At 51.1% G+C, this 24,507-nt stretch overlaps 1 protein-coding gene across 1 annotated transcript in view; it reads right to left on the bottom strand.

Annotated features, from left to right (window-relative positions):
* The window catches only part of LOC141154783 (traf2 and NCK-interacting protein kinase-like), a 329,519-nt gene that overhangs the window by 181,603 nt on the left and 123,409 nt on the right, over positions 1 to 24,507 (bottom strand). Inside the window, exons 14-15 of the mRNA XM_073641189.1 lie at positions 19,868 to 19,959; positions 17,224 to 17,339 (exon numbers count right to left, since the gene is read on the bottom strand). Of these exons, the coding sequence (XP_073497290.1) occupies positions 17,224 to 17,339; positions 19,868 to 19,959 (208 nt within the window). The remainder of the gene's footprint in view (positions 1 to 17,223; positions 17,340 to 19,867; positions 19,960 to 24,507) is intronic.

Here is a 24,507-nt window from a genome sequence, read left to right as displayed (position 1 = left end):
GACCGGGTATGCGCTGGTTAATGGCAGCAGTGTGCTGACCGGGTATATGCTGGTTAATGGCAGCAGTGTGCTGACCGGGTATGCGCTGGTTAATGGCAGCAGTGTACTCACCGGGTATATGCTGGTTAATGGCAGCAGTGTGCTGACCGGGTATGCGCTGGTTAATGGTAGCAGTGTGCTGACCGGGTATGCGCTGGTTAATGGCAGCGGTGTGCTGACCGAGTATACGCTGGTTAATGGCAGCGGTGTGCTGACCGGGTATGCGCTGGTTAATGGCAGCTGTTTACTGAAAGGATATATGCTGGTTAATGGCAGCAGTGTACTGAAAGGGTATATGCTGGTTAATGGCAGCAGTGTTCTGAAAGGGTATATGCTGGTTAATGGCAGCAGTGTACTGAAAGGGTATATGCTGGTTAATGGCAGCAGTGTGCTGACCGGGTATGCGCTGGTTAATGTTAGCAGTGTGCTGACCGGGTATATGCTGGTTAATGGCAGCGGTGTGCTGACCGAGTATGCGCTGGTTATTGGCAGCAGCGTGCTGACCGTGTATGCGCTGGTTAATGGCAGCAGTGTGCTGACCGGGTATATGCTGGTTAATGGCAGCGGTGTGCTGACCGGGTATGCGCTGGTTAATGGCAGCAGTGTGCTGACCGGGTATGCGCTGGTTAATGGCAGCAGTGTGCTGACCGGGTATGCGCTGGTTAATGGCAACGGTGTACTGAAAGGATATATGCTGGTTAATGGCAGCGGTGTGCTGACCGGGTATGCGCTGGTTAATGGCAGCGGTGTGCTGACCGGGTATATGCTGGTTAATGGCAGCAGTGTGCTGACCGGGTATATGCTGGTTAATGGCAGCAGTGTGCTGACCGGGTATGCGCTGGTTAATGGCAGCAGTGTGCTGACCGGGTATGCGCTGGTTAATGGCAGCAGTGTGCTGACCGGGTATGCGCTGGTTAATGGCAGCGGTGTGCTGACCGGGTATATGCTGGTTAATGGCAGCGGTGTGCTGACCGGGTATGCGCTGGTTAATGGCAGCAGTGTGCTGACCGGGTATATGCTGGTTAATCGCAGCGGTGTACTGACCGGGTATATGCTGGTTAATGGCAGCAGTGTGCTGACCGGGTATGCGCTGGTTAATGGCAGCGGTGTGCTGACCGGGTATGCGCTGGTTAATGGCAGCGGTGTGCTGAAAGGATATATGCTGGTTAATGGCAGCGGTGTGCTGACCGGGTATGCGCTGGTTAATGGCAGCAGTGTGCTGACCGGGTATGCGCTGGTTAATGGCAGCAGTGTGCTGACCGGGTATATGCTGGTTAATGGCAGCGGTGTGCTGACCGGGTATATGCTGGTTAATGGCAGCAGTGTGCTGACCGGGTATGCGCTGGTTAATGGCAGCTTTGTGATGACCGGGTATGCGCTGGTTAATGGCAGCGGTGTGCTGACCGGGTATATGCTGGTTAATGGCAGCAGTGTGCTGACCGGGTATGCGCTGGTTAATGGCAGCTTTGTGCTGACCGGGTATATGCTGGTTAATGGCAGCAGTGTGCTGACCGGGTATATGCTGGTTAATGGCAGCAGTGTGCTGACCGGGTATGCGCTGGTTAATGGCAGCTTTGTGCTGACCGGGTATGCGCTGGTTAATGGCAGCGGTGTGCTGACCGGGTATGCGCTGGTTAATGGCAGCAGTGTGCTGACCGGTTATGCGCTGGTTAATAGCAGCAGTGTACTGAAAGGGTATATGCTGGTTAATGGCAGCAGTGTGCTGACCGGGTATATGCTGGTTAATGGCAGCAGTGTACTGAAAGGGTATATTCTGGTTAATGGCAGCGGTGTGCTGACCGGGTATAGGCTGGTTAATGGCAGCGGTGTACTGACCGGGTATATGCTAGTTAATGGCAGCAGTGTGCTGACCGCGTATGCGCTGGTTAATGGCAGCGGTGTGCTGACCGGGTATGCACTGGTTAATGGCAGCGGTGTGCTGACCGGGTATGCGCTGGTTAATGGCAGCGGTGTACTGAAAGCGTATATGCTGGTTAATGGCAGCGGTGTACTGAAAGGGTATATGCTGGTTAATGGCCGCAGTGTGCTGACCGGGTATGCGCTGGTTAATGGCAACGGTGTACTGAAAGGGTATATGCTGGTTAATGGCAGCGGTGTGCTGACCGGGTATGCGCTGGTTAATGGCAACGGTGTACTGAAAGGGTATATGCTGGTTAATGGCAGCAGTGTGCTGACGGGGTATGCGCTGGTTAATGGCAGCGGTGTGCTGACCGGGTATATGCTGGTTAATCGCAGCGGTGTACTGAAAGGGTATGTGCTGGTTAATGGCAGCGGTGTGCTGTCCGGGTATATGCTGGTTAATGGCAGCGGTGTACTGACCGGGTATATGCTGGTTAATGGCAGCAGTGTGCTGACCGGGTAGGCGCTGGTTAATGGCAGCGGTGTGCTGACCGGGTATGCGCTGGTTAATGGCAGTGGTGTACTGACCGGGTATGCGCTGGTTAATGGCAGCAGTGTGCTGACCGGGTATGCGCTGGTTAATGGCAGCGGTGTGCTTATTGGGTATACGCTGGTTAATGGCAGCGGTGTGCTGACCGGGTATGCGCTGGTTAATGGCAGCAGCGTGCTGACCGGTTATGCGCTGGTTAATGGCAGCGGTGTACTGACCGGGTATACGCTGGTTAATGGCAGCGGTGTGCTGACCGAGCATGCGCTGGTTAATGGCAGCAGCGTGCTGACCGGGTATGCGCTGGTTAATGGCAGCAGTGTGCTGACCGGGTATATGCTGGTTAATGGCAGCAGTATGCTGACCGGGTATGCGCTGGTTAATGGCAGCAGTGTGCTGACCGGGTATATGCTGGTTAATGGCAGCAGTGTGCTGACCGGGTATGCGCTGGTTAATGGCAGCAGTGTACTCACCGGGTATATGCTGGTTAATGGCAGCAGTGTGCTGACCGGGTATGCGCTGGTTAATGGTAGCAGTGTGCTGACCGGGTATGCGCTGGTTAATGGCAGCGGTGTGCTGACCGAGTATACGCTGGTTAATGGCAGCGGTGTGCTGACCGGGTATGCGCTGGTTAATGGCAGCTGTTTACTGAAAGGATATATGCTGGTTAATGGCAGCAGTGTACTGAAAGGGTATATGCTGGTTAATGGCAGCAGTGTTCTGAAAGGGTATATGCTGGTTAATGGCAGCAGTGTACTGAAAGGGTATATGCTGGTTAATGGCAGCAGTGTGCTGACCGGGTATGCGCTGGTTAATGTTAGCAGTGTGCTGACCGGGTATATGCTGGTTAATGGCAGCGGTGTGCTGACCGAGTATGCGCTGGTTATTGGCAGCAGCGTGCTGACCGTGTATGCGCTGGTTAATGGCAGCAGTGTGCTGACCGGGTATATGCTGGTTAATGGCAGCGGTGTGCTGACCGGGTATGCGCTGGTTAATGGCAGCAGTGTGCTGACCGGGTATGCGCTGGTTAATGGCAGCAGTGTGCTGACCGGGTATGCGCTGGTTAATGGCAACGGTGTACTGAAAGGATATATGCTGGTTAATGGCAGCGGTGTGCTGACCGGGTATGCGCTGGTTAATGGCAGCGGTGTGCTGACCGGGTATATGCTGGTTAATGGCAGCAGTGTGCTGACCGGGTATATGCTGGTTAATGGCAGCAGTGTGCTGACCGGGTATGCGCTGGTTAATGGCAGCAGTGTGCTGACCGGGTATGCGCTGGTTAATGGCAGCAGTGTGCTGACCGGGTATGCGCTGGTTAATGGCAGCGGTGTGCTGACCGGGTATATGCTGGTTAATGGCAGCGGTGTGCTGACCGGGTATGCGCTGGTTAATGGCAGCAGTGTGCTGACCGGGTATATGCTGGTTAATGGCAGCGGTGTGCTGACCGGGTATATGCTGGTTAATGGCAGCAGTGTGCTGACCGGGTATATGCTGGTTAATGGCAGCGGTGTGCTGACCGGGTATATGCTGGTTAATGGCAGCGGTGTGCTGACCGGGTATATGCTGGTTAATGGCAGCGGTGTGCTGACCGAGTATGCGCTGGTTATTGGCAGCAGCGTGCTGACCGTGTATGCGCTGGTTAATGGCAGCAGCGTGCTGACCGGGTATGCGCTGGTTAATGGCAGCAGTGTGCTGACCGGGTATGCGCTGGTTAATCGCAGCAGTGTGCTGACCGGGTATGCGCTGGTTAATGGCACTGGTGTGCTGACCGGGTATGCGCTGGTTAATGGCAGCAGTGTGCTGACCGGGTATGCGCTGGTTAATGGCACTGGTGTGCTGACCGGGTATGCGCTGGTTAATGGCAGCAGTGTGCTGATCGGGTATGCGCTGGTTAATGGCAGCAGTGTGCTGACCGGGTATATGCTGGTTAATGGCAGCAGTGTGCTTACCGGGTATGCGCTGGTTAATGGCAGCAGTGTGCTGACCGGGTATGCGCTGGTTAATGGCAGCGGTGTGCTGACCGGGTATATGCTGGTTAATGGCAGCGGTGTGCTGACCGGGTATGCGCTTGTTAATGGCAGCAGTGTGCTGACCGGGTATATGCTGGTTAATCGCAGCGGTGTGCTGACCGGGTATGCGCTGGTTAATGGCAGCAGTGTGCTGACCGGGTATGCGCTGGTTAATGGCAGCGGTGTGCTGATCGGGTATATGCTGGTTAATTGCAGCGGTGTACTGATCGGGTATATGCTGGTTAATGGCAGCAGTGTGCTGACCGGGTATGCGCTGGTTAATGGCAGCAGTGTGCTGACCGGGGAAGCGCTGGTTAATGGCAGCGGTGTGCTGACCGGGGATGCGCTGGTTAATGGCAGCGGTGTGCTGACCGGGTATGCGCTGGTTAATGGCAGCGGTGTGCTGACCGGGTATACGCTGGTTAATGGCAGCGGTGTGCTGACCGGGTATGCTCTGGTTAATGGCAGCGGTGTGCTGACCGGGTATGCGCTGGTTAATGGCAGCGGTGTGCTGACCGGGTATGCGCTGGTTAATGGCAGCGGTGTGCTGACCGGGTATGCGCTGGTTAATGGCAGCGGTGTGCTGACCGGGTATACGCTGGTTAATGGCAGCGGTGTGCTGACCGGGTATATGCTGGTTAATGGCAGCAGTGTGCTGACCGGGTATGCGCTGGTTAATGGCAGCAGTGTGCTGACCGGGTATGCTCTGGTTAATGGCACTGGTGTGCTGACCGGGTATGCGCTGGTTAATGGCAGCAGTGTGCTGACCGGGTATGCTCTGGTTAATGGCAGCGGTGTGCTGACCGTGTATGCGCTGGTTAATGGCAGCAGTGTGCTGACCGGGTATGCGCTGGTTAATGGCAGCTGTGTGCTGACCGGGTATGCGCTGGTTAATGGCAGCGGTGTGCTGACCGGGTATACGCTGGTTAATGGCAGCGGTGTGCTGACCGGGTATACGCTGGTTAATGGCAGCGGTGTGCTGACCGGGTATGCGCTGGTTAATGGCAGCAGTGTGCTGACCGGGTATGCGCTGGTTAATGGCAGCAGTGTGGTGACCGGGTATGCGCTGGTTAATGGCAGCGGTGTACTGAAAGGGTATATGCTGGTTAATGGCAGCAGTGTGGTGACCGGGTATGCGCTGGTTAATGGCAGCGGTGTACTGAAAGGGTATATGCTGGTTAATGGCAGCAGTGTGGTGACCGGGTATGCGCTGGTTAATGGCAGCGGTGTGCTGACCGGGTATGCGCTGGTTAATGGCAGCAGTGTGCTGACCGGATATGCGCTGGTTAATGGCAGCGGTGTACTGAAAGGGTATATGCTGGTTAATGGCAGCAGTGTGGTGACCGGGTATGCGCTGGTTAATGGCAGCAGTGTGGTGACCGGGTATGCGCTGGTTATTGGCAGCAGCGTGCTGACCGGGTATGCGCTGGTTAATGGCAGCGGTGTACTGACCGGGCATATGCTGGTTAATGGCAGCGGTGTTCTGACCGGGTATGCGCTGGTTAATGGCAGCGGTGTACTGAAAGGGTATATGCTGGTTAATGGCAGCGGTGTGCTGACCGGTTATGCGCTGGTTAATGGCAGCAGCGTGCTGACCGGGTATACGCTGGTTAATGGCAGCGGTGTGCTGACCGGGTATACGCTGGTTAATGGCAGCGGTGTGCTGACCGGGTATATGCTGGTTAATGGCAGCAGTGTGGTGACCGGGTATGCGCTGGTTAATGGCAGCAGTGTGGTGACCGGGTATGCGCTGGTTAATGGCAGCGGTGTACTGACCGGGTATATGCTGGTTAATGGCAGCGGTGTTCTGACCGGGTATGCGCTGGTTAATGGCAGCGGTGTACTGAAAGGGTATATGCTGGTTAATGGCAGCAGCGTGCTGACCGGGTATACGCTGGTTAATGGCAGCGGTGTGCTGACCGGGTATGCGCTGGTTAATGGCAGCAGTGTGCTGACCGGGCATGCGCTGGTTAATGGCAGCAGTGTGCTGACCGGGTATGCGCTGGTTAATGGCAGCGGTGTGCTGACCGGGTATGCGCTGGTTAATGGCAGCAGTGTGCTGACCGGGTATATGCTGGTTAATGGCAGCAGTGTGCTGACCGGGTATGCGCTGGTTAATGGCACTGGTGTGCTGACCGGGTATACGCTGGTTAATGGCAGCGGTGTGCTGACCGGGTATGCGCTGGTTAATGGCAGCAGTGTGCTGACCGGGTATGCGCTGGTTAATGGCAGCAGTGTGCTGACCGGGTATACGCTGGTTAATGGCAGCGGTGTGCTGACCGGGTATGCGCTGGTTAATGGCAGCAGTGTGCTGACCGGGTATGCGCTGGTTAATGGCAGCAGTGTGCTGACCGGGTATGCGCTGGTTAATGGCAGCAGTGTGCTGACCGGGTATGCGCTGGTTAATGGCAGCAGTGTGCTGACCGGGTATGCGCTGGTTAATGGCAGCAGTGTGCTGACCGGGTATGCGCTGGTTAATGGCAGCAGTGTGCTGACCGGGTATGCGCTGGTTAATGGCAGCGGTGTGCTGACCGGGTATGCGCTGGTTAATGGCAGCGGTGTGCTGACCGGGTATGCGCTGGTTAATGGCAGCGGTGTGCTGACCGGGTATACGCTGGTTAATGGCAGCGGTGTGCTGACCGGGTATGCTCTGGTTAATGGCAGCGGTGTGCTGACCGGGTATGCGCTGGTTAATGGCAGCGGTGTGCTGACCGGGTATGCGCTGGTTAATGGCAGCGGTGTGCTGACCGGGTATACGCTGGTTAATGGCAGCGGTGTGCTGACCGGGTATGCTCTGGTTAATGGCAGCGGTGTGCTGACCGGGTATACGCTGGTTAATGGCAGCGGTGTGCTGACCGGGTATGCTCTGGTTAATGGCAGCGGTGTGCTGACCGGGTATGCGCTGGTTAATGGCAGCGGTGTGCTGACCGGGTATGCGCTGGTTAATGGCAGCAGTGTGCTGACCGGGTATGCGCTGGTTAATCGCAGCAGTGTGCTGACCGGGTATGCGCTGGTTAATGGCACTGGTGTGCTGACCGGGTATGCGCTGGTTAATGGCAGCAGTGTGCTGACCGGGTATGCGCTGGTTAATGGCACTGGTGTGCTGACCGGGTATGCGCTGGTTAATGGCAGCAGTGTGCTGATCGGGTATGCGCTGGTTAATGGCAGCAGTGTGCTGACCGGGTATATGCTGGTTAATGGCAGCAGTGTGCTGACCGGGTATGCGCTGGTTAATGGCAGCGGTGTGCTGACCGGGTATATGCTGGATAATGGCAGCGGTGTGCTGACCGGGTATGCGCTTGTTAATGGCAGCAGTGTGCTGACCGGGTATATGCTGGTTAATGGCAGCAGTGTGCTGACCGGGTATATGCTGGTTAATCGCAGCGGTGTGCTGACCGGGTATGCGCTGGTTAATGGCAGCAGTGTGCTGACCGGGTATGCGCTGGTTAATGGCAGCGGTGTGCTGATCGGGTATATGCTGGTTAATTGCAGCGGTGTACTGATCGGGTATATGCTGGTTAATGGCAGCAGTGTGCTGACCGGGTATGCGCTGGTTAATGGCAGCAGTGTGCTGACCGGGTATGCGCTGGTTAATGGCAGCGGTGTGCTGACCGGGGATGCGCTGGTTAATGGCAGCGGTGTGCTGACCGGGTATGCGCTGGTTAATGGCAGCGGTGTGCTGACCGGGTATACGCTGGTTAATGGCAGCGGTGTGCTGACCGGGTATGCTCTGGTTAATGGCAGCGGTGTGCTGACCGGGTATGCGCTGGTTAATGGCAGCGGTGTGCTGACCGGGTATGCGCTGGTTAATGGCAGCGGTGTGCTGACCGGGTATGCGCTGGTTAATGGCAGCGGTGTGCTGACCGGGTATACGCTGGTTAATGGCAGCGGTGTGCTGACCGGGTATATGCTGGTTAATGGCAGCAGTGTGCTGACCGGGTATGCGCTGGTTAATGGCAGCAGTGTGCTGACCGGGTATGCTCTGGTTAATGGCACTGGTGTGCTGACCGGGTATGCGCTGGTTAATGGCAGCGGTGTGCTGACCGGGTATGCGCTGGTTAATGGCAGCGGTGTGCTGACCGGGTATACGCTGGTTAATGGCAGCGGTGTGCTGACCGGGTATATGCTGGTTAATGGCAGCAGTGTGCTGTCCGGGTATGCGCTGGTTAATGGCAGCAGTGTGCTGACCGGGTATGCTCTGGTTAATGGCACTGGTGTGCTGACCGGGTATGCGCTGGTTAATGGCAGCAGTGTGCTGACCGGGTATGCTCTGGTTAATGGCAGCGGTGTGCTGACCGTGTATGCGCTGGTTAATGGCAGCAGTGTGCTGACCGGGTATGCGCTGGTTAATGGCAGCTGTGTGCTGACCGGGTATGCGCTGGTTAATGGCAGCGGTGTGCTGACCGGGTATACGCTGGTTAATGGCAGCGGTGTGCTGACCGGGTATACGCTGGTTAATGGCAGCGGTGTACTGACCGGGTATATGCTGGTTAATGGCAGCAGTGTGCTGACCGGGTATGCGCTGGTTAATGGCAGCAGTGTGCTGACCGGGTATGCGCTGGTTAATGGCAGCAGTGTGGTGACCGGGTATGCGCTGGTTAATGGCAGCGGTGTACTGAAAGGGTATATGCTGGTTAATGGCAGCAGTGTGGTGACCGGGTATGCGCTGGTTAATGGCAGCGGTGTACTGAAAGGGTATATGCTGGTTAATGGCAGCAGTGTGGTGACCGGGTATGCGCTGGTTAATGGCAGCGGTGTGCTGACCGGGTATGCGCTGGTTAATGGCAGCAGTGTGCTGACCGGTATGCGCTGGTTAATGGCAGCGGTGTACTGAAAGGGTATATGCTGGTTAATGGCAGCAGTGTGGTGACCGGGTATGCGCTGGTTAATGGCAGCAGTGTGGTGACCGGGTATGCGCTGGTTATTGGCAGCAGCGTGCTGACCGGGTATGCGCTGGTTAATGGCAGCGGTGTACTGACCGGGTATATGCTGGTTAATGGCAGCGGTGTTCTGACCGGGTATGCGCTGGTTAATGGCAGCGGTGTTCTGACCGGGTATGCGCTGGTTAATGGCAGCGGTGTACTGAAAGGGTATATGCTGGTTAATGGCAGCGGTGTGCTGACCGGGTATGCGCTGGTTAATGGCAGCAGTGTGCTGACCGGGCATGCGCTGGTTAATGGCAGCAGTGTGCTGACCGGGTATGCGCTGGTTAATGGCAGCGGTGTGCTGACCGGGTATGCGCTGGTTAATGGCAGCAGTGTGCTGACCGGGTATATGCTGGTTAATGGCAGCAGTGTGCTGACCGGGTATGCGCTGGTTAATGGCACTGGTGTGCTGACCGGGTATACGCTGGTTAATGGCAGCGGTGTGCTGACCGGGTATGCGCTGGTTAATGGCAGCAGTGTGCTGACCGGGTATGCGCTGGTTAATGGCAGCAGTGTGCTGACCGGGTATACGCTGGTTAATGGCAGCGGTGTGCTGACCGGGTATGCGCTGGTTAATGGCAGCAGTGTGCTGACCGGGTATGCGCTGGTTAATGGCAGCAGTGTGCTGACCGGGTATGCGCTGGTTAATGGCAGCAGTGTGCTGACCGGGTATGCGCTGGTTAATGGCAGCAGTGTGCTGACCGGGTATGCGCTGGTTAATGGCAGCAGTGTGCTGACCGGGTATGCGCTGGTTAATGGCAGCAGTGTGCTGACCGGGTATGCGCTGGTTAATGGCAGCGGTGTGCTGACCGGGTATGCGCTGGTTAATGGCAGCGGTGTGCTGACCGGGTATGCGCTGGTTAATGGCAGCGGTGTGCTGACCGGGTATACGCTGGTTAATGGCAGCGGTGTGCTGACCGGGTATGCTCTGGTTAATGGCAGCGGTGTGCTGACCGGGTATGCGCTGGTTAATGGCAGCGGTGTGCTGACCGGGTATGCGCTGGTTAATGGCAGCGGTGTGCTGACCGGGTATACGCTGGTTAATGGCAGCGGTGTGCTGACCGGGTATGCTCTGGTTAATGGCAGCGGTGTGCTGACCGGGTATACGCTGGTTAATGGCAGCGGTGTGCTGACCGGGTATGCTCTGGTTAATGGCAGCGGTGTGCTGACCGGGTATGCGCTGGTTAATGGCAGCAGTGTGCTGACCGGGTATGCGCTGGTTAATGGCAGCAGTGTGCTGACCGGGTATGCGCTGGTTAATCGCAGCAGTGTGCTGACCGGGTATGCGCTGGTTAATGGCACTGGTGTGCTGACCGGGTATGCGCTGGTTAATGGCAGCAGTGTGCTGACCGGGTATGCGCTGGTTAATGGCACTGGTGTGCTGACCGGGTATGCGCTGGTTAATGGCAGCAGTGTGCTGATCGGGTATGCGCTGGTTAATGGCAGCAGTGTGCTGACCGGGTATATGCTGGTTAATGGCAGCAGTGTGCTGACCGGGTATGCGCTGGTTAATGGCAGCGGTGTGCTGACCGGGTATATGCTGGATAATGGCAGCGGTGTGCTGACCGGGTATGCGCTTGTTAATGGCAGCAGTGTGCTGACCGGGTATATGCTGGTTAATGGCAGCAGTGTGCTGACCGGGTATATGCTGGTTAATCGCAGCGGTGTGCTGACCGGGTATGCGCTGGTTAATGGCAGCAGTGTGCTGACCGGGTATGCGCTGGTTAATGGCAGCGGTGTGCTGATCGGGTATATGCTGGTTAATTGCAGCGGTGTACTGATCGGGTATATGCTGGTTAATGGCAGCAGTGTGCTGACCGGGTATGCGCTGGTTAATGGCAGCAGTGTGCTGACCGGGTATGCGCTGGTTAATGGCAGCGGTGTGCTGACCGGGGATGCGCTGGTTAATGGCAGCGGTGTGCTGACCGGGTATGCGCTGGTTAATGGCAGCGGTGTGCTGACCGGGTATACGCTGGTTAATGGCAGCGGTGTGCTGACCGGGTATGCTCTGGTTAATGGCAGCGGTGTGCTGACCGGGTATGCGCTGGTTAATGGCAGCGGTGTGCTGACCGGGTATGCGCTGGTTAATGGCAGCGGTGTGCTGACCGGGTATGCGCTGGTTAATGGCAGCGGTGTGCTGACCGGGTATACGCTGGTTAATGGCAGCGGTGTGCTGACCGGGTATATGCTGGTTAATGGCAGCAGTGTGCTGACCGGGTATGCGCTGGTTAATGGCAGCAGTGTGCTGACCGGGTATGCTCTGGTTAATGGCACTGGTGTGCTGACCGGGTATGCGCTGGTTAATGGCAGCGGTGTGCTGACCGGGTATGCGCTGGTTAATGGCAGCGGTGTGCTGACCGGGTATACGCTGGTTAATGGCAGCGGTGTGCTGACCGGGTATATGCTGGTTAATGGCAGCAGTGTGCTGTCCGGGTATGCGCTGGTTAATGGCAGCAGTGTGCTGACCGGGTATGCTCTGGTTAATGGCACTGGTGTGCTGACCGGGTATGCGCTGGTTAATGGCAGCAGTGTGCTGACCGGGTATGCTCTGGTTAATGGCAGCGGTGTGCTGACCGTGTATGCGCTGGTTAATGGCAGCAGTGTGCTGACCGGGTATGCGCTGGTTAATGGCAGCTGTGTGCTGACCGGGTATGCGCTGGTTAATGGCAGCGGTGTGCTGACCGGGTATACGCTGGTTAATGGCAGCGGTGTGCTGACCGGGTATACGCTGGTTAATGGCAGCGGTGTACTGACCGGGTATATGCTGGTTAATGGCAGCAGTGTGCTGACCGGGTATGCGCTGGTTAATGGCAGCAGTGTGCTGACCGGGTATGCGCTGGTTAATGGCAGCAGTGTGGTGACCGGGTATGCGCTGGTTAATGGCAGCGGTGTACTGAAAGGGTATATGCTGGTTAATGGCAGCAGTGTGGTGACCGGGTATGCGCTGGTTAATGGCAGCGGTGTACTGAAAGGGTATATGCTGGTTAATGGCAGCAGTGTGGTGACCGGGTATGCGCTGGTTAATGGCAGCGGTGTGCTGACCGGGTATGCGCTGGTTAATGGCAGCAGTGTGCTGACCGGTATGCGCTGGTTAATGGCAGCGGTGTACTGAAAGGGTATATGCTGGTTAATGGCAGCAGTGTGGTGACCGGGTATGCGCTGGTTAATGGCAGCAGTGTGGTGACCGGGTATGCGCTGGTTATTGGCAGCAGCGTGCTGACCGGGTATGCGCTGGTTAATGGCAGCGGTGTACTGACCGGGTATATGCTGGTTAATGGCAGCGGTGTTCTGACCGGGTATGCGCTGGTTAATGGCAGCGGTGTTCTGACCGGGTATGCGCTGGTTAATGGCAGCGGTGTACTGAAAGGGTATATGCTGGTTAATGGCAGCGGTGTGCTGACCGGTTATGCGCTGGTTAATGGCAGCAGCGTGCTGACCGGGTATACGCTGGTTAATGGCAGCGGTGTGCTGACCGGGTATATGCTGGTTAATGGCAGCAGTGTGGTGACCGGGTATGCGCTGGTTAATGGCAGCGGTGTGCTGACCGGGTATACGCTGGTTAATGGCAGCGGTGTGCTGACCAGGTATGCGCTGGTTAATGGCAGCAGTGTGCTGACCGGGTATGCGCTGGTTAATGGCAGCAGTGTGCTGACCGGGTATGCGCTGGATAATGGCAGCGGTGTGCTGACCGGGTATGCGCTGGTTAATGGCAGCAGTGTGCTGACCGGGTATATGCTGGTTAATGGCAGCAGTGTGCTGACCGGGTATGCGCTGGTTAATGGCACTGGTGTGCTGACCGGGTATACGCTGGTTAATGGCAGCGGTGTGCTGACCGGGTATGCGCTGGTTAATGGCAGCAGTGTGCTGACCGGGTATGCGCTGGTTAATGGCAGCAGTGTGCTGACCGGGTATACGCTGGTTAATGGCAGCGGTGTGCTGACCGGGTATGCGCTGGTTAATGGCAGCAGTGTGCTGACCGGGTATGCGCTGGTTAATGGCAGCAGTGTGCTGACCGGGTATACGCTGGTTAATGGCAGCAGTGTGCTGACCGGGTATGCGCTGGTTAATGGCAGCAGTGTGCTGACCGGGTATGCGCTGGTTAATGGCAGCAGTGTGCTGACCGGGTATGCGCTGGTTAATGGCAGCAGTGTGCTGACCGGGTATACGCTGGTTAATGGCAGCAGTGTGCTGACCGGGTATGCGCTGGTTAATGGCAGCAGTGTGCTGACCGGGTATGCGCTGGTTAATGGCAGCAGTGTGCTGACCGGGTATGCGCTGGTTAATGGCAGCGGTGTGCTGACCGGGTATGCGCTGGTTAATGGCAGCAGTGTGCTGACCGGGTATGCTCTGGTTAATGGCACTGGTGTGCTGACCGGGTATGCTCTGGTTAATGGCAGCGGTGTGCTGACCGGGTATGCGCTGGTTAATGGCAGCAGTGTGCTGACCGGGTATGCTCTGGTTAATGGCAGCGGTGTGCTGACCGTGTATGCGCTGGTTAATGGCAGCAGTGTGCTGACCGGGTATGCGCTGGTTAATGGCAGCTGTGTGCTGACCGGGTATGCGCTGGTTAATGGCAGCGGTGTGCTGACCGGGTATACGCTGGTTAATGGCAGCGGTGTGCTGACCGGGTATACGCTGGTTAATGGCAGCGGTGTACTGACCGGGTATATGCTGGTTAATGGCAGCAGTGTGCTGACCGGGTATGCGCTGGTTAATGGCAGCAGTGTGCTGACCGGGTATGCGCTGGTTAATGGCAGCAGTGTGCTGACCGGGTATGCGCTGGTTAATGGCAGCGGTGTACTGAAAGGGTATATGCTGGTTAATGGCAGCAGTGTGGTGACCGGGTATGCGCTGGTTAATGGCAGCGGTGTGCTGACCGGGTATGCGCTGGTTAATGGCAGCAGTGTGCTGACCGGGTATGCGCTGGTTAATGGCAGCGGTGTACTGAAAGGGTATATGCTGGTTAATGGCAGCAGTGTGGTGACCGGGTATGCGCTGGTTAATGGCAGCAGTGTGCTGACCGGGTATGCGCTGGTTATTGGCAGCAGCGTGCTGACCGGGTATGCGCTGGTTAATGGCAGCGGTGTACTGACCGGGTATATGCTGGTTAATGGCAGCGGTGTTCTGACCGGGTATGCGCTGGTTAATGGCAGCGGTGTACTGAAAGGGTATATGCTGGTTAATGGCAGCGGTGTGCTGACCGGTTATGCGCTGGTTAATGGCAGCAGCGTGCTGACCGGGTATACGCTGGTTAATGGCAGCGGTGTGCTGACCGGGTATATGCTGGTTAATGGCAGCAGTGTGGTGACCGGGTATGCGCTGGTTAATGGCAGCAGTGTGGTGACCGGGTATGCGCTGGTTAATGGCAGCGGTGTACTGACCGGGTATATGCTGGTTAATGGCAGCGGTGTACTGACCGGGTATGCGCTGGTTAATGGCAGCGGTGTACTGAAAGGGTATATGCTGGTTAATGGCAGCAGCGTGCTGACCGGGTATACGCTGGTTAATGGCAGCGGTGTGCTGACCGGGTATGCGCTGGTTAATGGCAGCAGTGTGCTGACCGGGTATGCGCTGGTTAATGGCAGCAGTGTGCTGACCGGGTATGCGCTGGTTAATGGCAGCGGTGTGCTGACCGGGTATGCGCTGGTTAATGGCAGCAGTGTGCTGACCGGGTATATGCTGGTTAATGGCAGCGGTGTGCTGACCGGGTATGCGCTGGTTAATGGCAGCAGTGTGCTGACCGGGTATACGCTGGTTAATGGCAGCGGTGTGCTGACCGGGTATGCGCTGGTTAATGGCAGCAGTGTGCTGACCGGGTATGCGCTGGTTAATGGCAGCAGTGTGCTGACCGGGTATGCGCTGGTTAATGGCAGCAGTGTGCTGACCGGGTATACGCTGGTTAATGGCAGCAGTGTGCTGACCGGGTATGCGCTGGTTAATGGCAGCAGTGTGCTGACCGGGTATGCGCTGGTTAATGGCAGCAGTGTGGTGACCGGGTATGCGCTGGTTAATGGCAGTGGTGTACTGACCGGGTATATGCTGGTTAATGGCAGCGGTGTACTGACCGGGTATGCGCTGGTTAATGGCAGCGTTGTGCTGACCGGGTATGCGCTGGTTAATGGCAGCAGTGTGCTGACCGGGTATGCGCTGGTTAATGGCAGCAGTGTGCTGACCGGGTATGCGCTGGTTAATGGCAGCGGTGTGCTGACCGGGTATGTGCTGGTTAATGGCAGCAGTGTGCTGACCGGGTATATGCTGGTTAATGGCAGCGGTGTGCTGACCGGGTATGCGCTGGTTAATGGCAGCAGTGTGCTGACCGGGTATACGCTGGTTAATGGCAGCGGTGTGCTGACCGGGTATGCGCTGGTTAATGGCAGCAGTGTGCTGACCGGGTATGCGCTGGTTAATGGCAGCAGTGTGCTGACCGGGTATGCGCTGGTTAATGGCAGCAGTGTGCTGACCGGGTATACGCTGGTTAATGGCAGCGGTGTGCTGACCGGGTATGCGCTGGTTAATGGCAGCAGTGTGCTGACCGGGTATGCGCTGGTTAATGGCAGCAGTGTGCTGACCGGGTATACGCTGGTTAATGGCAGCAGTGTGCTGACCGGGTATGCGCTGGTTAATGGCAGCAGTGTGCTGACCGGGTATGCGCTGGTTAATGGCAGCAGTGTGCTGACCGGGTATGCGCTGGTTAATGGCAGCAGTGTGCTGACCGGGTATACGCTGGTTAATGGCAGCAGTGTGCTGACCGGGTATGCGCTGGTTAATGGCAGCAGTGTGCTGACCGGGTATGCGCTGGTTAATGGCAGCAGTGTGCTGACCGGGTATGCGCTGGTTAATGGCAGCGGTGTGCTGACCGGGTATGCGCTGGTTAATGGCAGCGGTGTGCTGACCGGGTATGCGCTGGTTAATGGCAGCGGTGTGCTGACCGGGTATGCGCTGGTTAATGGCAGCAGTGTGCTGACCGGGTATGCGCTGGTTAATGGCAGCAGTGTGCTGACCGGGTATGCGCTGGTTAATGGCAGCGGTGTGCTGACCGGGTATGCGCTGGTTAATGGCAGCAGTGTACTGACCGGGTATACGCTGGCAGTGATTAACCTGCGCATACTCTTCAGCACAAATAAATCAGATTCTTTTTTGAAAGCTAGAAAAATCTCCTTTGTTTCAGTGCAGAGATTCTCTATATTTATTAAAGCTGCTCTCTATAATGTTATAATATGTTAACATTGACTATATGAAATCGCAACTACATTACTGCTGTAGAAAACCTGTTAAAAAATGAAAATACTTAGGGCACAAATTGGCTAATTTGTGTGAGCCCAGCAGCATGCTACAAGTGTCAGGGAAGGCTCAAAACTATGCTCAAGTGCGCTAGTGATCTATAATACCCCCCAAAAATGAGAAAAACCTTTACACTCTGTGGAAGAAACTAGTGCATGCTGCCATTTTTTTACATTTTCAGATTCAGTTTGTGAACGAAAATACTGATCTGGACAGCCCTACTAACAAACATTGGTCCGAATGCTGTTGGACAACATTCGGGCTGAAAATATAGCCATGTGAACTTGGCCTAATATGGTACCAAAAATGATATATACTACCTAAAACAATGAAATATTAAAATATATTAAATTAGCCAACTGTATATGCCAATCGGTCACAAGAAATTGGAACTATATATAGCATATACTAAGCCAACTGCAAAATAATAAAGCTTGGTATTTCATATTACATAGAACCTCTATGATTTGGACCTAAACGTGTGCTGTTTTCATAGACTGCGGGTAGACAAGCCTTTCCCCATTCTCTCAAGCATTTATAATTCAGTATGGTAGACACCAACCTCTTTTTCTGGATATCATCATCACTGCTGCCAACTTCATCACTGGACGAGGAATAATATGATGCCTTAAAGTAAGATCTGTTACTCTCATTTCCTTTTGATACCAAATTGTGATTCTGAGTGATAAAAAAATGACTATTATTAAAATATATATTGAGATACAAATATTCCAAATTGTAACTCCTACTACATAATACAGTATTGGGGCAATCAGATGGCTGTATAAATCGGACCAAACAAGCACGGAATGGCCAACGGCTCTCCCGACCCAAAATGACAGCTTCATGTATTTCTATGCAGCTGTCATGCTCGGGTCGGGGAGCTCCTGGCCAGTCCTTGCATTGCATTCTGATCTCGGTCTAATTAATATGGCCGTCTGAGTGCGTCCTTATCACAAAGGATTGGGCTATCATGAAGAGACACAATCATTATTGCATGTCCAAGGTTGTAGTTTAATTATTCAGTGATTCTACAGAAATTTCATTCTGACATTTGTCAAACGCAGTTTTGTTGGAGGCAGAATGTGGATTCAGATCACTATCTGCATCAATGTTCACCAAAACACTATTAACTCAAGATAGAGAAAAATGACTGAGCTCACTCTCAAAGACAAATTATGTTCTCATAGTATCCAATTTGTTGGTGCACAGGAGCAAGGCAGTGAGTCAATCCCGTGAAGCAATCTGAATAAAAGAACTTATTCCACCACTCATCGAAAAATCCTTCAATAAAAGCTAAACATTTTTATTGGGAAATGTTAAAATCCATTAGTATGAGATCCAGAGAAATCCTGTTTTCTTTGAATCACGAATTGATGGATTTCAATATTTTCCAATATTTTTATTTTTTGCTTTCGTTGATGGTTTTTGATGAGTGCCTGCACAACTTCTCTTCTTCACTATGAACTCAACACTGACACTAGGATTTAGATGATAGTTGACAACTTTTAAAAAAATGTATTAAGGAGACTTTATAAACTTTTTTACATGGCTACAAAAATGGGTAATGTGTAAGTAGTTATTCATCAGTATTTTTCAGCTTTGCTGCCTTCACCTTTTATCACTAAGACCTGCCTGTATCCTTCAGCATATTAGTATTGTGACCAGTTATAAGTAAATACTAAATAAGCCTTTTTTCTATCATTTTTTAAAGCCTATGTTAACTTATATTTTGAAGATGTTCCAAGGTGGAACAGGATGAGGCTGAAATGTAACATGTCAGGTCCCACAACTCTATAAAGGCCATTGGCCCCACTATCAGTATTCAGTCAGTATTTTTTCTCAGGAGTGGGTGATAAATGCAGAATTGGTGACTTGTTTCTATTCTACCTTTTCTCTGATTGTTCCTCACCTGGTATTGGCTCCAACTCCTGAGAAAAAATACTGACCGAATACTGACCAAATACTGATAGCGCGACCGTGGCCTAACACAGATGTTAGGAGAATCATGGACTGCCTGGGCCAATACTATGGATCAGAGGTGAGCTGAGAAGATGCGGCAGTACAGGACTGTCAACCATGTCTGGGGGTATGACTGCAGGCTAAACTCGCCTCAGTGAGTAAATGCCTTGCAGGACTGGTCACTTGAATACGGCGAGCCATGGTTCATAGTCCTCAAATATGTGAATGTACAATGTAACAATGAACATGTACCTGTATTGTCAGAAAAAAGGCTGTAAACCATAATGAGGCCAGTTAATTAGTATAATATAGAGCAAGAATACCTGATTCCAGGGAAGTGTCACTTATTAGGCTGTGTGCTGTGCTTTCAATATAAATCAGTGTTTTATCAGCAGGAGACTTAGGTCTCAAGTGCAGACCAGTGCAGGTAATCTGTGTAACCCCGCCCCCAGCATTGATTGGTAGACTAATGACAATGTACAGTACATTGTACACAGAAAGCTGCCAATCAGGGGTGTGGGCGGGGTTACACAGAGCTCAACATGCTGAGAGCAAGAATTCTATCAAAACTACACCAATCAGTGACACATTGCTGGAATCAGGCTCTCAGCCCCTACATCATGCTGCTCTCATATTACATAGCAAAATCCAGCTGACAGATTTGCTTTAAGAAGGAATTATCCAATAACAGACAACCCCTTCAATGCCAGCTAGAGTGGCTACATAATAGTGTCAAGAGCTCAGAAAGTCTCTCCTCAGTTGGGTATGGTGTAGAAATTGATGTGGATGTCTCCATTACCAAACTGCAACTGACAGAATTGGAAGAGAACATGTAGTCATCTAAGCCTCTGTTAACATCTGTGCTAAGCATATCATCCCTTTTTCCGGCTCCATCATAGAAGTGGATCAACATAAAATGACAGCAATGCCGAATCTGTCTCATGATGGACACCAATTAACTATAATGGGGTCTGTCAGATTTCCACTACGGTGTCAGGCACAGAGCCTAAATCTGTCCATAGTCTCTCAGGCTTTATACCTATAATTTTTTAAGAATCATATCTCAGCAGAGAAATAATATTTTAACACGCTATTTCCAATTTTCAATATGCAATATATGACTTTTCTATAAACTTATTCTGACACGTTTCCTTTACAGCCTGAACAAAAATAAGAATACACATATACCAGTATGTATGTCACTGAGATAGGGAATAATCATTAGCATATGTTATGACACTTACTAAAATCTTCCTGAAATCTAGATGCGCTTCATTTTCAGCCTTCTCTAATTGTTGGGGATAATTCTGGACCACTTGCTTATCATTTGGTGACCCTTAAACGATAAATGAAATGATAAGACAATAATTGCGAGTGTTCTATCATTCATTGTTAGTGTCATTCACCGTCCTGGCATCTGGCACTCTGTGTCACTCCTCATTCATCAAGTATCTTCCCTTTTTCTTAAGGGAAATCTCATCAGAGTTTTAAGTCACGCATCATCAAAGCACTCAAGCAGCGCTCTTGTACCTTTGTAGGATTCTAGAGATCCAAAGTGACTTGTAATACAAGACGATCAGTAAATAGAGGAAACCTGCTGATTAGCCATTTGAAGGCAAAAACAAAGCTCGATCTGAAGTATAGTGAGGGCAGTCACTAAAATAAATGCCCATCACAATCCAAAAAAGATGTCAGGAGAGAGAACAAACTCCTAAGTGTATTTACAGTGATTTCTCTACCTGCGGAGCTACACTGATGAGTAAGATAAGCAACTATATAAAAGGCAATTCTCTAATGTAATGTGGCCACAAAAGAGTTTTAATAAAAAGTCTTTTGTCTGCATGGAATTCTTCATCAGGAGAACCACAGTAATAAGTAAGTAATACTTTGTTTGTCCTGATGAAGAAGTTAATCCAACTTCTAAACGCGTTGAGATAAACCACTTTGTTATTCCTGTATCACGTCTTCTGGATCCTTATTGGGAATATCTCCTCGACAGTGCAGATCATCACTCCCATCCTTTAATCAAACATAATTGGAAGTTCACTTTTTTATTTACTACTTTGGATGAGCTGAAGATTTTTCACTTTTTTTTGTGTGCGTTTCCCTAAAGTGTGGTGTAACCCCTGTGCAGGGTTGGACTGGCCCACCAAAGAACTGGAGAATCCTCCGGTGGGCCCTGGCTTCTCCTTCAGGAGAGTTCATAGTGCAAACCTTGCAGCTGCTATGGGGTTCTTGAGTGAGGGAAAAAGGTGGACCCTCAGAATCAAATCCTCTGGTGGGCCCAATGTTCTTCAGTCTGACACTGCCCCTGTGGTATCACAGATTAGTAACCTAGTCTGTAAAGAGAGAGATTCTATGGGAGTTATTCTGGTTGAATGGAGAATTCTCCTCTAGTCACTAAAGCTCTCTAACCTGAAACCTCTTCATCATTGAATTTAAAAGTCTTCATCAATAGCATATATGCCAAACTCTAGCCCGTGGGCCAAATGTGGCCTGCAGGGTGTTTATATTTGGCCCACAACACCAGAACCGCCACCCATATGTGGAACCATTATTTTGTATGGAGGACTATGTGGGACCCATTACTGGTTGACCCGCGACTTTGTCCAAGTTTTTCACTTTGGCCCTTAGTGGGTTTGAGTTTGACATCCCTGATCTAGAGGGTGACCTTTCCATAGAAGTTAACTAGAATACATAATATATGGTGGAACAGGAAAACCATCACTGGTCATCTGGTCTGGACAAGGTAATGGTCTTCTTAAAGTGGCTGAACAGGTTCTTCTGTATTTGGAAACAAGTTTTCCTATAAAAAAAAAATGCATCTGTCACCTGTATGAAGTACAGCACTCTACTATAGGCGAGAGAGTGCGTAGAGCTGCTGTCACTAAATGGTCCTGATTTAGTTGGGAGGCAGAAAGTCTTCTCATCCTGTGCGCCAATGATGGCAACGTAAACTGCCTCGTTGAGCAATACTCAATAACTAAGGAGACTTCACAGGTAGAAGAAGCCATCCCTTTTAGAGGGGTCAGTAAGGACTGGCAGGGAGCCCTTATTTTCATTACTTTTTGGCCCCATGATCACACAATTAGGGGGATGAATACTGGTCTTTACCAGAGCCATGGTAAAATGCCCTATAATAAAGAACTGTTACATGCTATCACTTGTAGACAATCACTCTACCTTTCCATTATGTATTCATGTTTATTTTGCCCATTATACTCTCATTTGCGAATAAAGATAATCTTTTGCGCATTTGTTAAACAAATGAAATAATAATATATTGTTTTGTTAACTTAGGAATATTAAAATAACATAAGGTATAGTTGGATCTCCGCATTATTCCATATATGAACCTGTACAAGTACTTACAGCTGCAACACACAGTTAACAGCTTTCAGCAACTATAGGATATTACAGCTGACGCTAGTAGTAGGCTTAAGTGCAGAAATCCCAGGGGATAAATAATTTCCAGCAGTACAAGCCAGTGGGACAAGTGTAAGATGGAGAGCACTTTACTGAAATGCTAGCAATGTAACTTTAATAATAAGAAAGAATTATGTTTATATAAAGACAATGAGCAAGTTAAAATGTACGAGTTGTGGGACTTAGCAGAAATCCCCTGGAAAGCCTCCCTACTTCAGCACTTTTTTACTGTAAATCTGTTTTTCTCATTGTGAGGGAAGCAGGGAAGTGGAGAGCATTCAATCGATGGGCAAACATCATTCTTACACCATAACCATTTGTTAAAAAGTAGAGTACATCTCGATACTGGGTTCGTTTTGATGTGTTCTTAGAAACTTTTAAAAACTTTTTAGAAAGTTAACGTATACCTAATAGACGATTGTGAATGCTTTGAAATATCTGTTTTTTCTGTCAGAGGGATCCTAAGTTTTAAGCCAATCACATTATTATTATATTATTATTATGCTTTGCTTATATAGCACAATCATATTTCAAAGTGATGTACAGACATCATCTTCACTGTCCCTGATGTAGCTCACAATCTAGATTCCCTGTCAGTATGTCTTTGGAGTGTGGGAGGAAACCAGAGAATCTGGAGGAAACCCATGCAAACACGGGGGAGAACATACAAACTGCTTGTAGATGTTGTCCTTGGTGGGATTTGAACAGAGGACCCCAGTGCTGCAAAGCAAGAATGCTAACCATAGAGCCACCTGCTGCCCATAATGGTGTCACATGGTGTCCTGCTGTCTACAATCACCTCACTGAGCTTGTGGGGGAACCCAGCAGTAACTGTTCAATCTCTGTGCAGCACCACCCCTGGACAAATGAGGCATTACACAGTGAAATCACCTAGCTGTCAGTATAATGCACACCTGTGCAAGGGAGTTAAGAGCCAGACACCCTCCCTTCTACTTAGGGTACACTGGCTATTGGAAGAAGGTCCTGAAGAAGAGGAACACCCTCTATACATTCATAGTTCCCCAGGAGGGTACTTGAGTTTTTTTCTTAAACAGAGGAACTTTTTGTGTTGTGTTGCCATTGTTCTATAGACTGTCATTGTGGGATGTACACAGAATTTTCAAAGATTTTGGCAAACTCTTAACTATATTAACCAATTTCTTTCACAGTTGCAGAGAGCACTACTAACCTGAAGTACGCTGTGGATTTTCTGCCTGCAAATCCAGAGTGAAAACTCAAAGTTATCCACTACTTGTGACCATTCCCTAAAGGCAGGGCTGGCAATAGGTGGTGGAGGTATGTGTGTGTGGGGGGAGGGGTGGCTAGGCAAACTGGGCAATTGCTCAGGCCCCAATCCACAAAAGGGCCTCCGGTCTTTAAAAACCAGAAATTGCAGTGATAATGCCACAAATGTGTTATCAGTGCAGTTTCTGAGGCTAGAAGTATAGAAGAACATTTAGGGACATCATAGTCAGGTGACCAAAGTTTTCCTTTACGATGTGAAGGAAGTGAAGATGAGAAGTCTGGTGGAACTAAAATGTAGAAGTGAGGCTTGTATGTCCTCTACACTATGTTCCTGTGTATGTATGTGTGTGTGTGTAACATACAGTGTGTCTGTGTGCAGAGATGAGTGAATAAATTTGAGTGGTACCTTCTCTTCTGCTTTGTTGACGGGGCATGACTGGCAATGCTATGTTGATTGACAGCCACCTTCTGCTGCCCCTGAAGAGGAAGAGCTGCTCTTTTGACATGAGGTTAAATGAAACGGCAGAATCACCAGCAGGAGCAGTCCGTGACTGGTCTGAGATGGCACTGGGTAGAACTGGCAGGTAGTTAGCAACTACCTGCCTGTTAGTTCTTAGGTCCATTGTAAAAAAAATAGTCCCAGATAACCCCTTTAAAATGTATATGTACAAATATTGCCAGCCAAAAACTCTTGTAAAAACACGTGAAATCCGTGGAATTTTTTTCCAGACAAAAAGTGTGTATGAAGAAAGCTAAAAACTTTTAGCCTAATTGAAACATATGTACATACAGTATACTGGGCAGCAGGTTAATTTATGCAAGTATCTATGCATAAGTATCTATCTATACTGTATATATGCAAGCTTATTTGTGGAATAAACTTGCATATTCCAATGAATGGGTCCACAAATTAACAAAAATGGACAGCATGTGGATGGCATCTGATTTGCATCTGAGTGACGTCTGTTTTTCACTCACTAATGCTAGGAGAAAACCTCATATGAGAAAATAGGATAAAACACACATAGTATAGATGGACACACGGCCAAAACAAGGGTAAAAATCAGATCTGGAACATTGATGAAAATCAGTCCATTTTTACGTATGGGAATAAAAACTGCGTGTGATTTTAGCCTTAGGGTATATGGACACATTAAGTATTTTCTGCAGTTATTTCTGCTGCAAATAGCGAAGTGATATCAGGAAAAATGCA

This window comes from Phyllobates terribilis, unplaced genomic scaffold (assembly GCF_046119375.1).
Source record: "Phyllobates terribilis strain yellow unplaced genomic scaffold, ASM4611937v1 Scaffold_7__3_contigs__length_470593459, whole genome shotgun sequence".
In the NCBI taxonomy this organism is placed as follows: domain Eukaryota; kingdom Metazoa; phylum Chordata; class Amphibia; order Anura; family Dendrobatidae; genus Phyllobates; species Phyllobates terribilis.
This window is presented reverse-complemented; position numbering and strand designations above follow the sequence as displayed.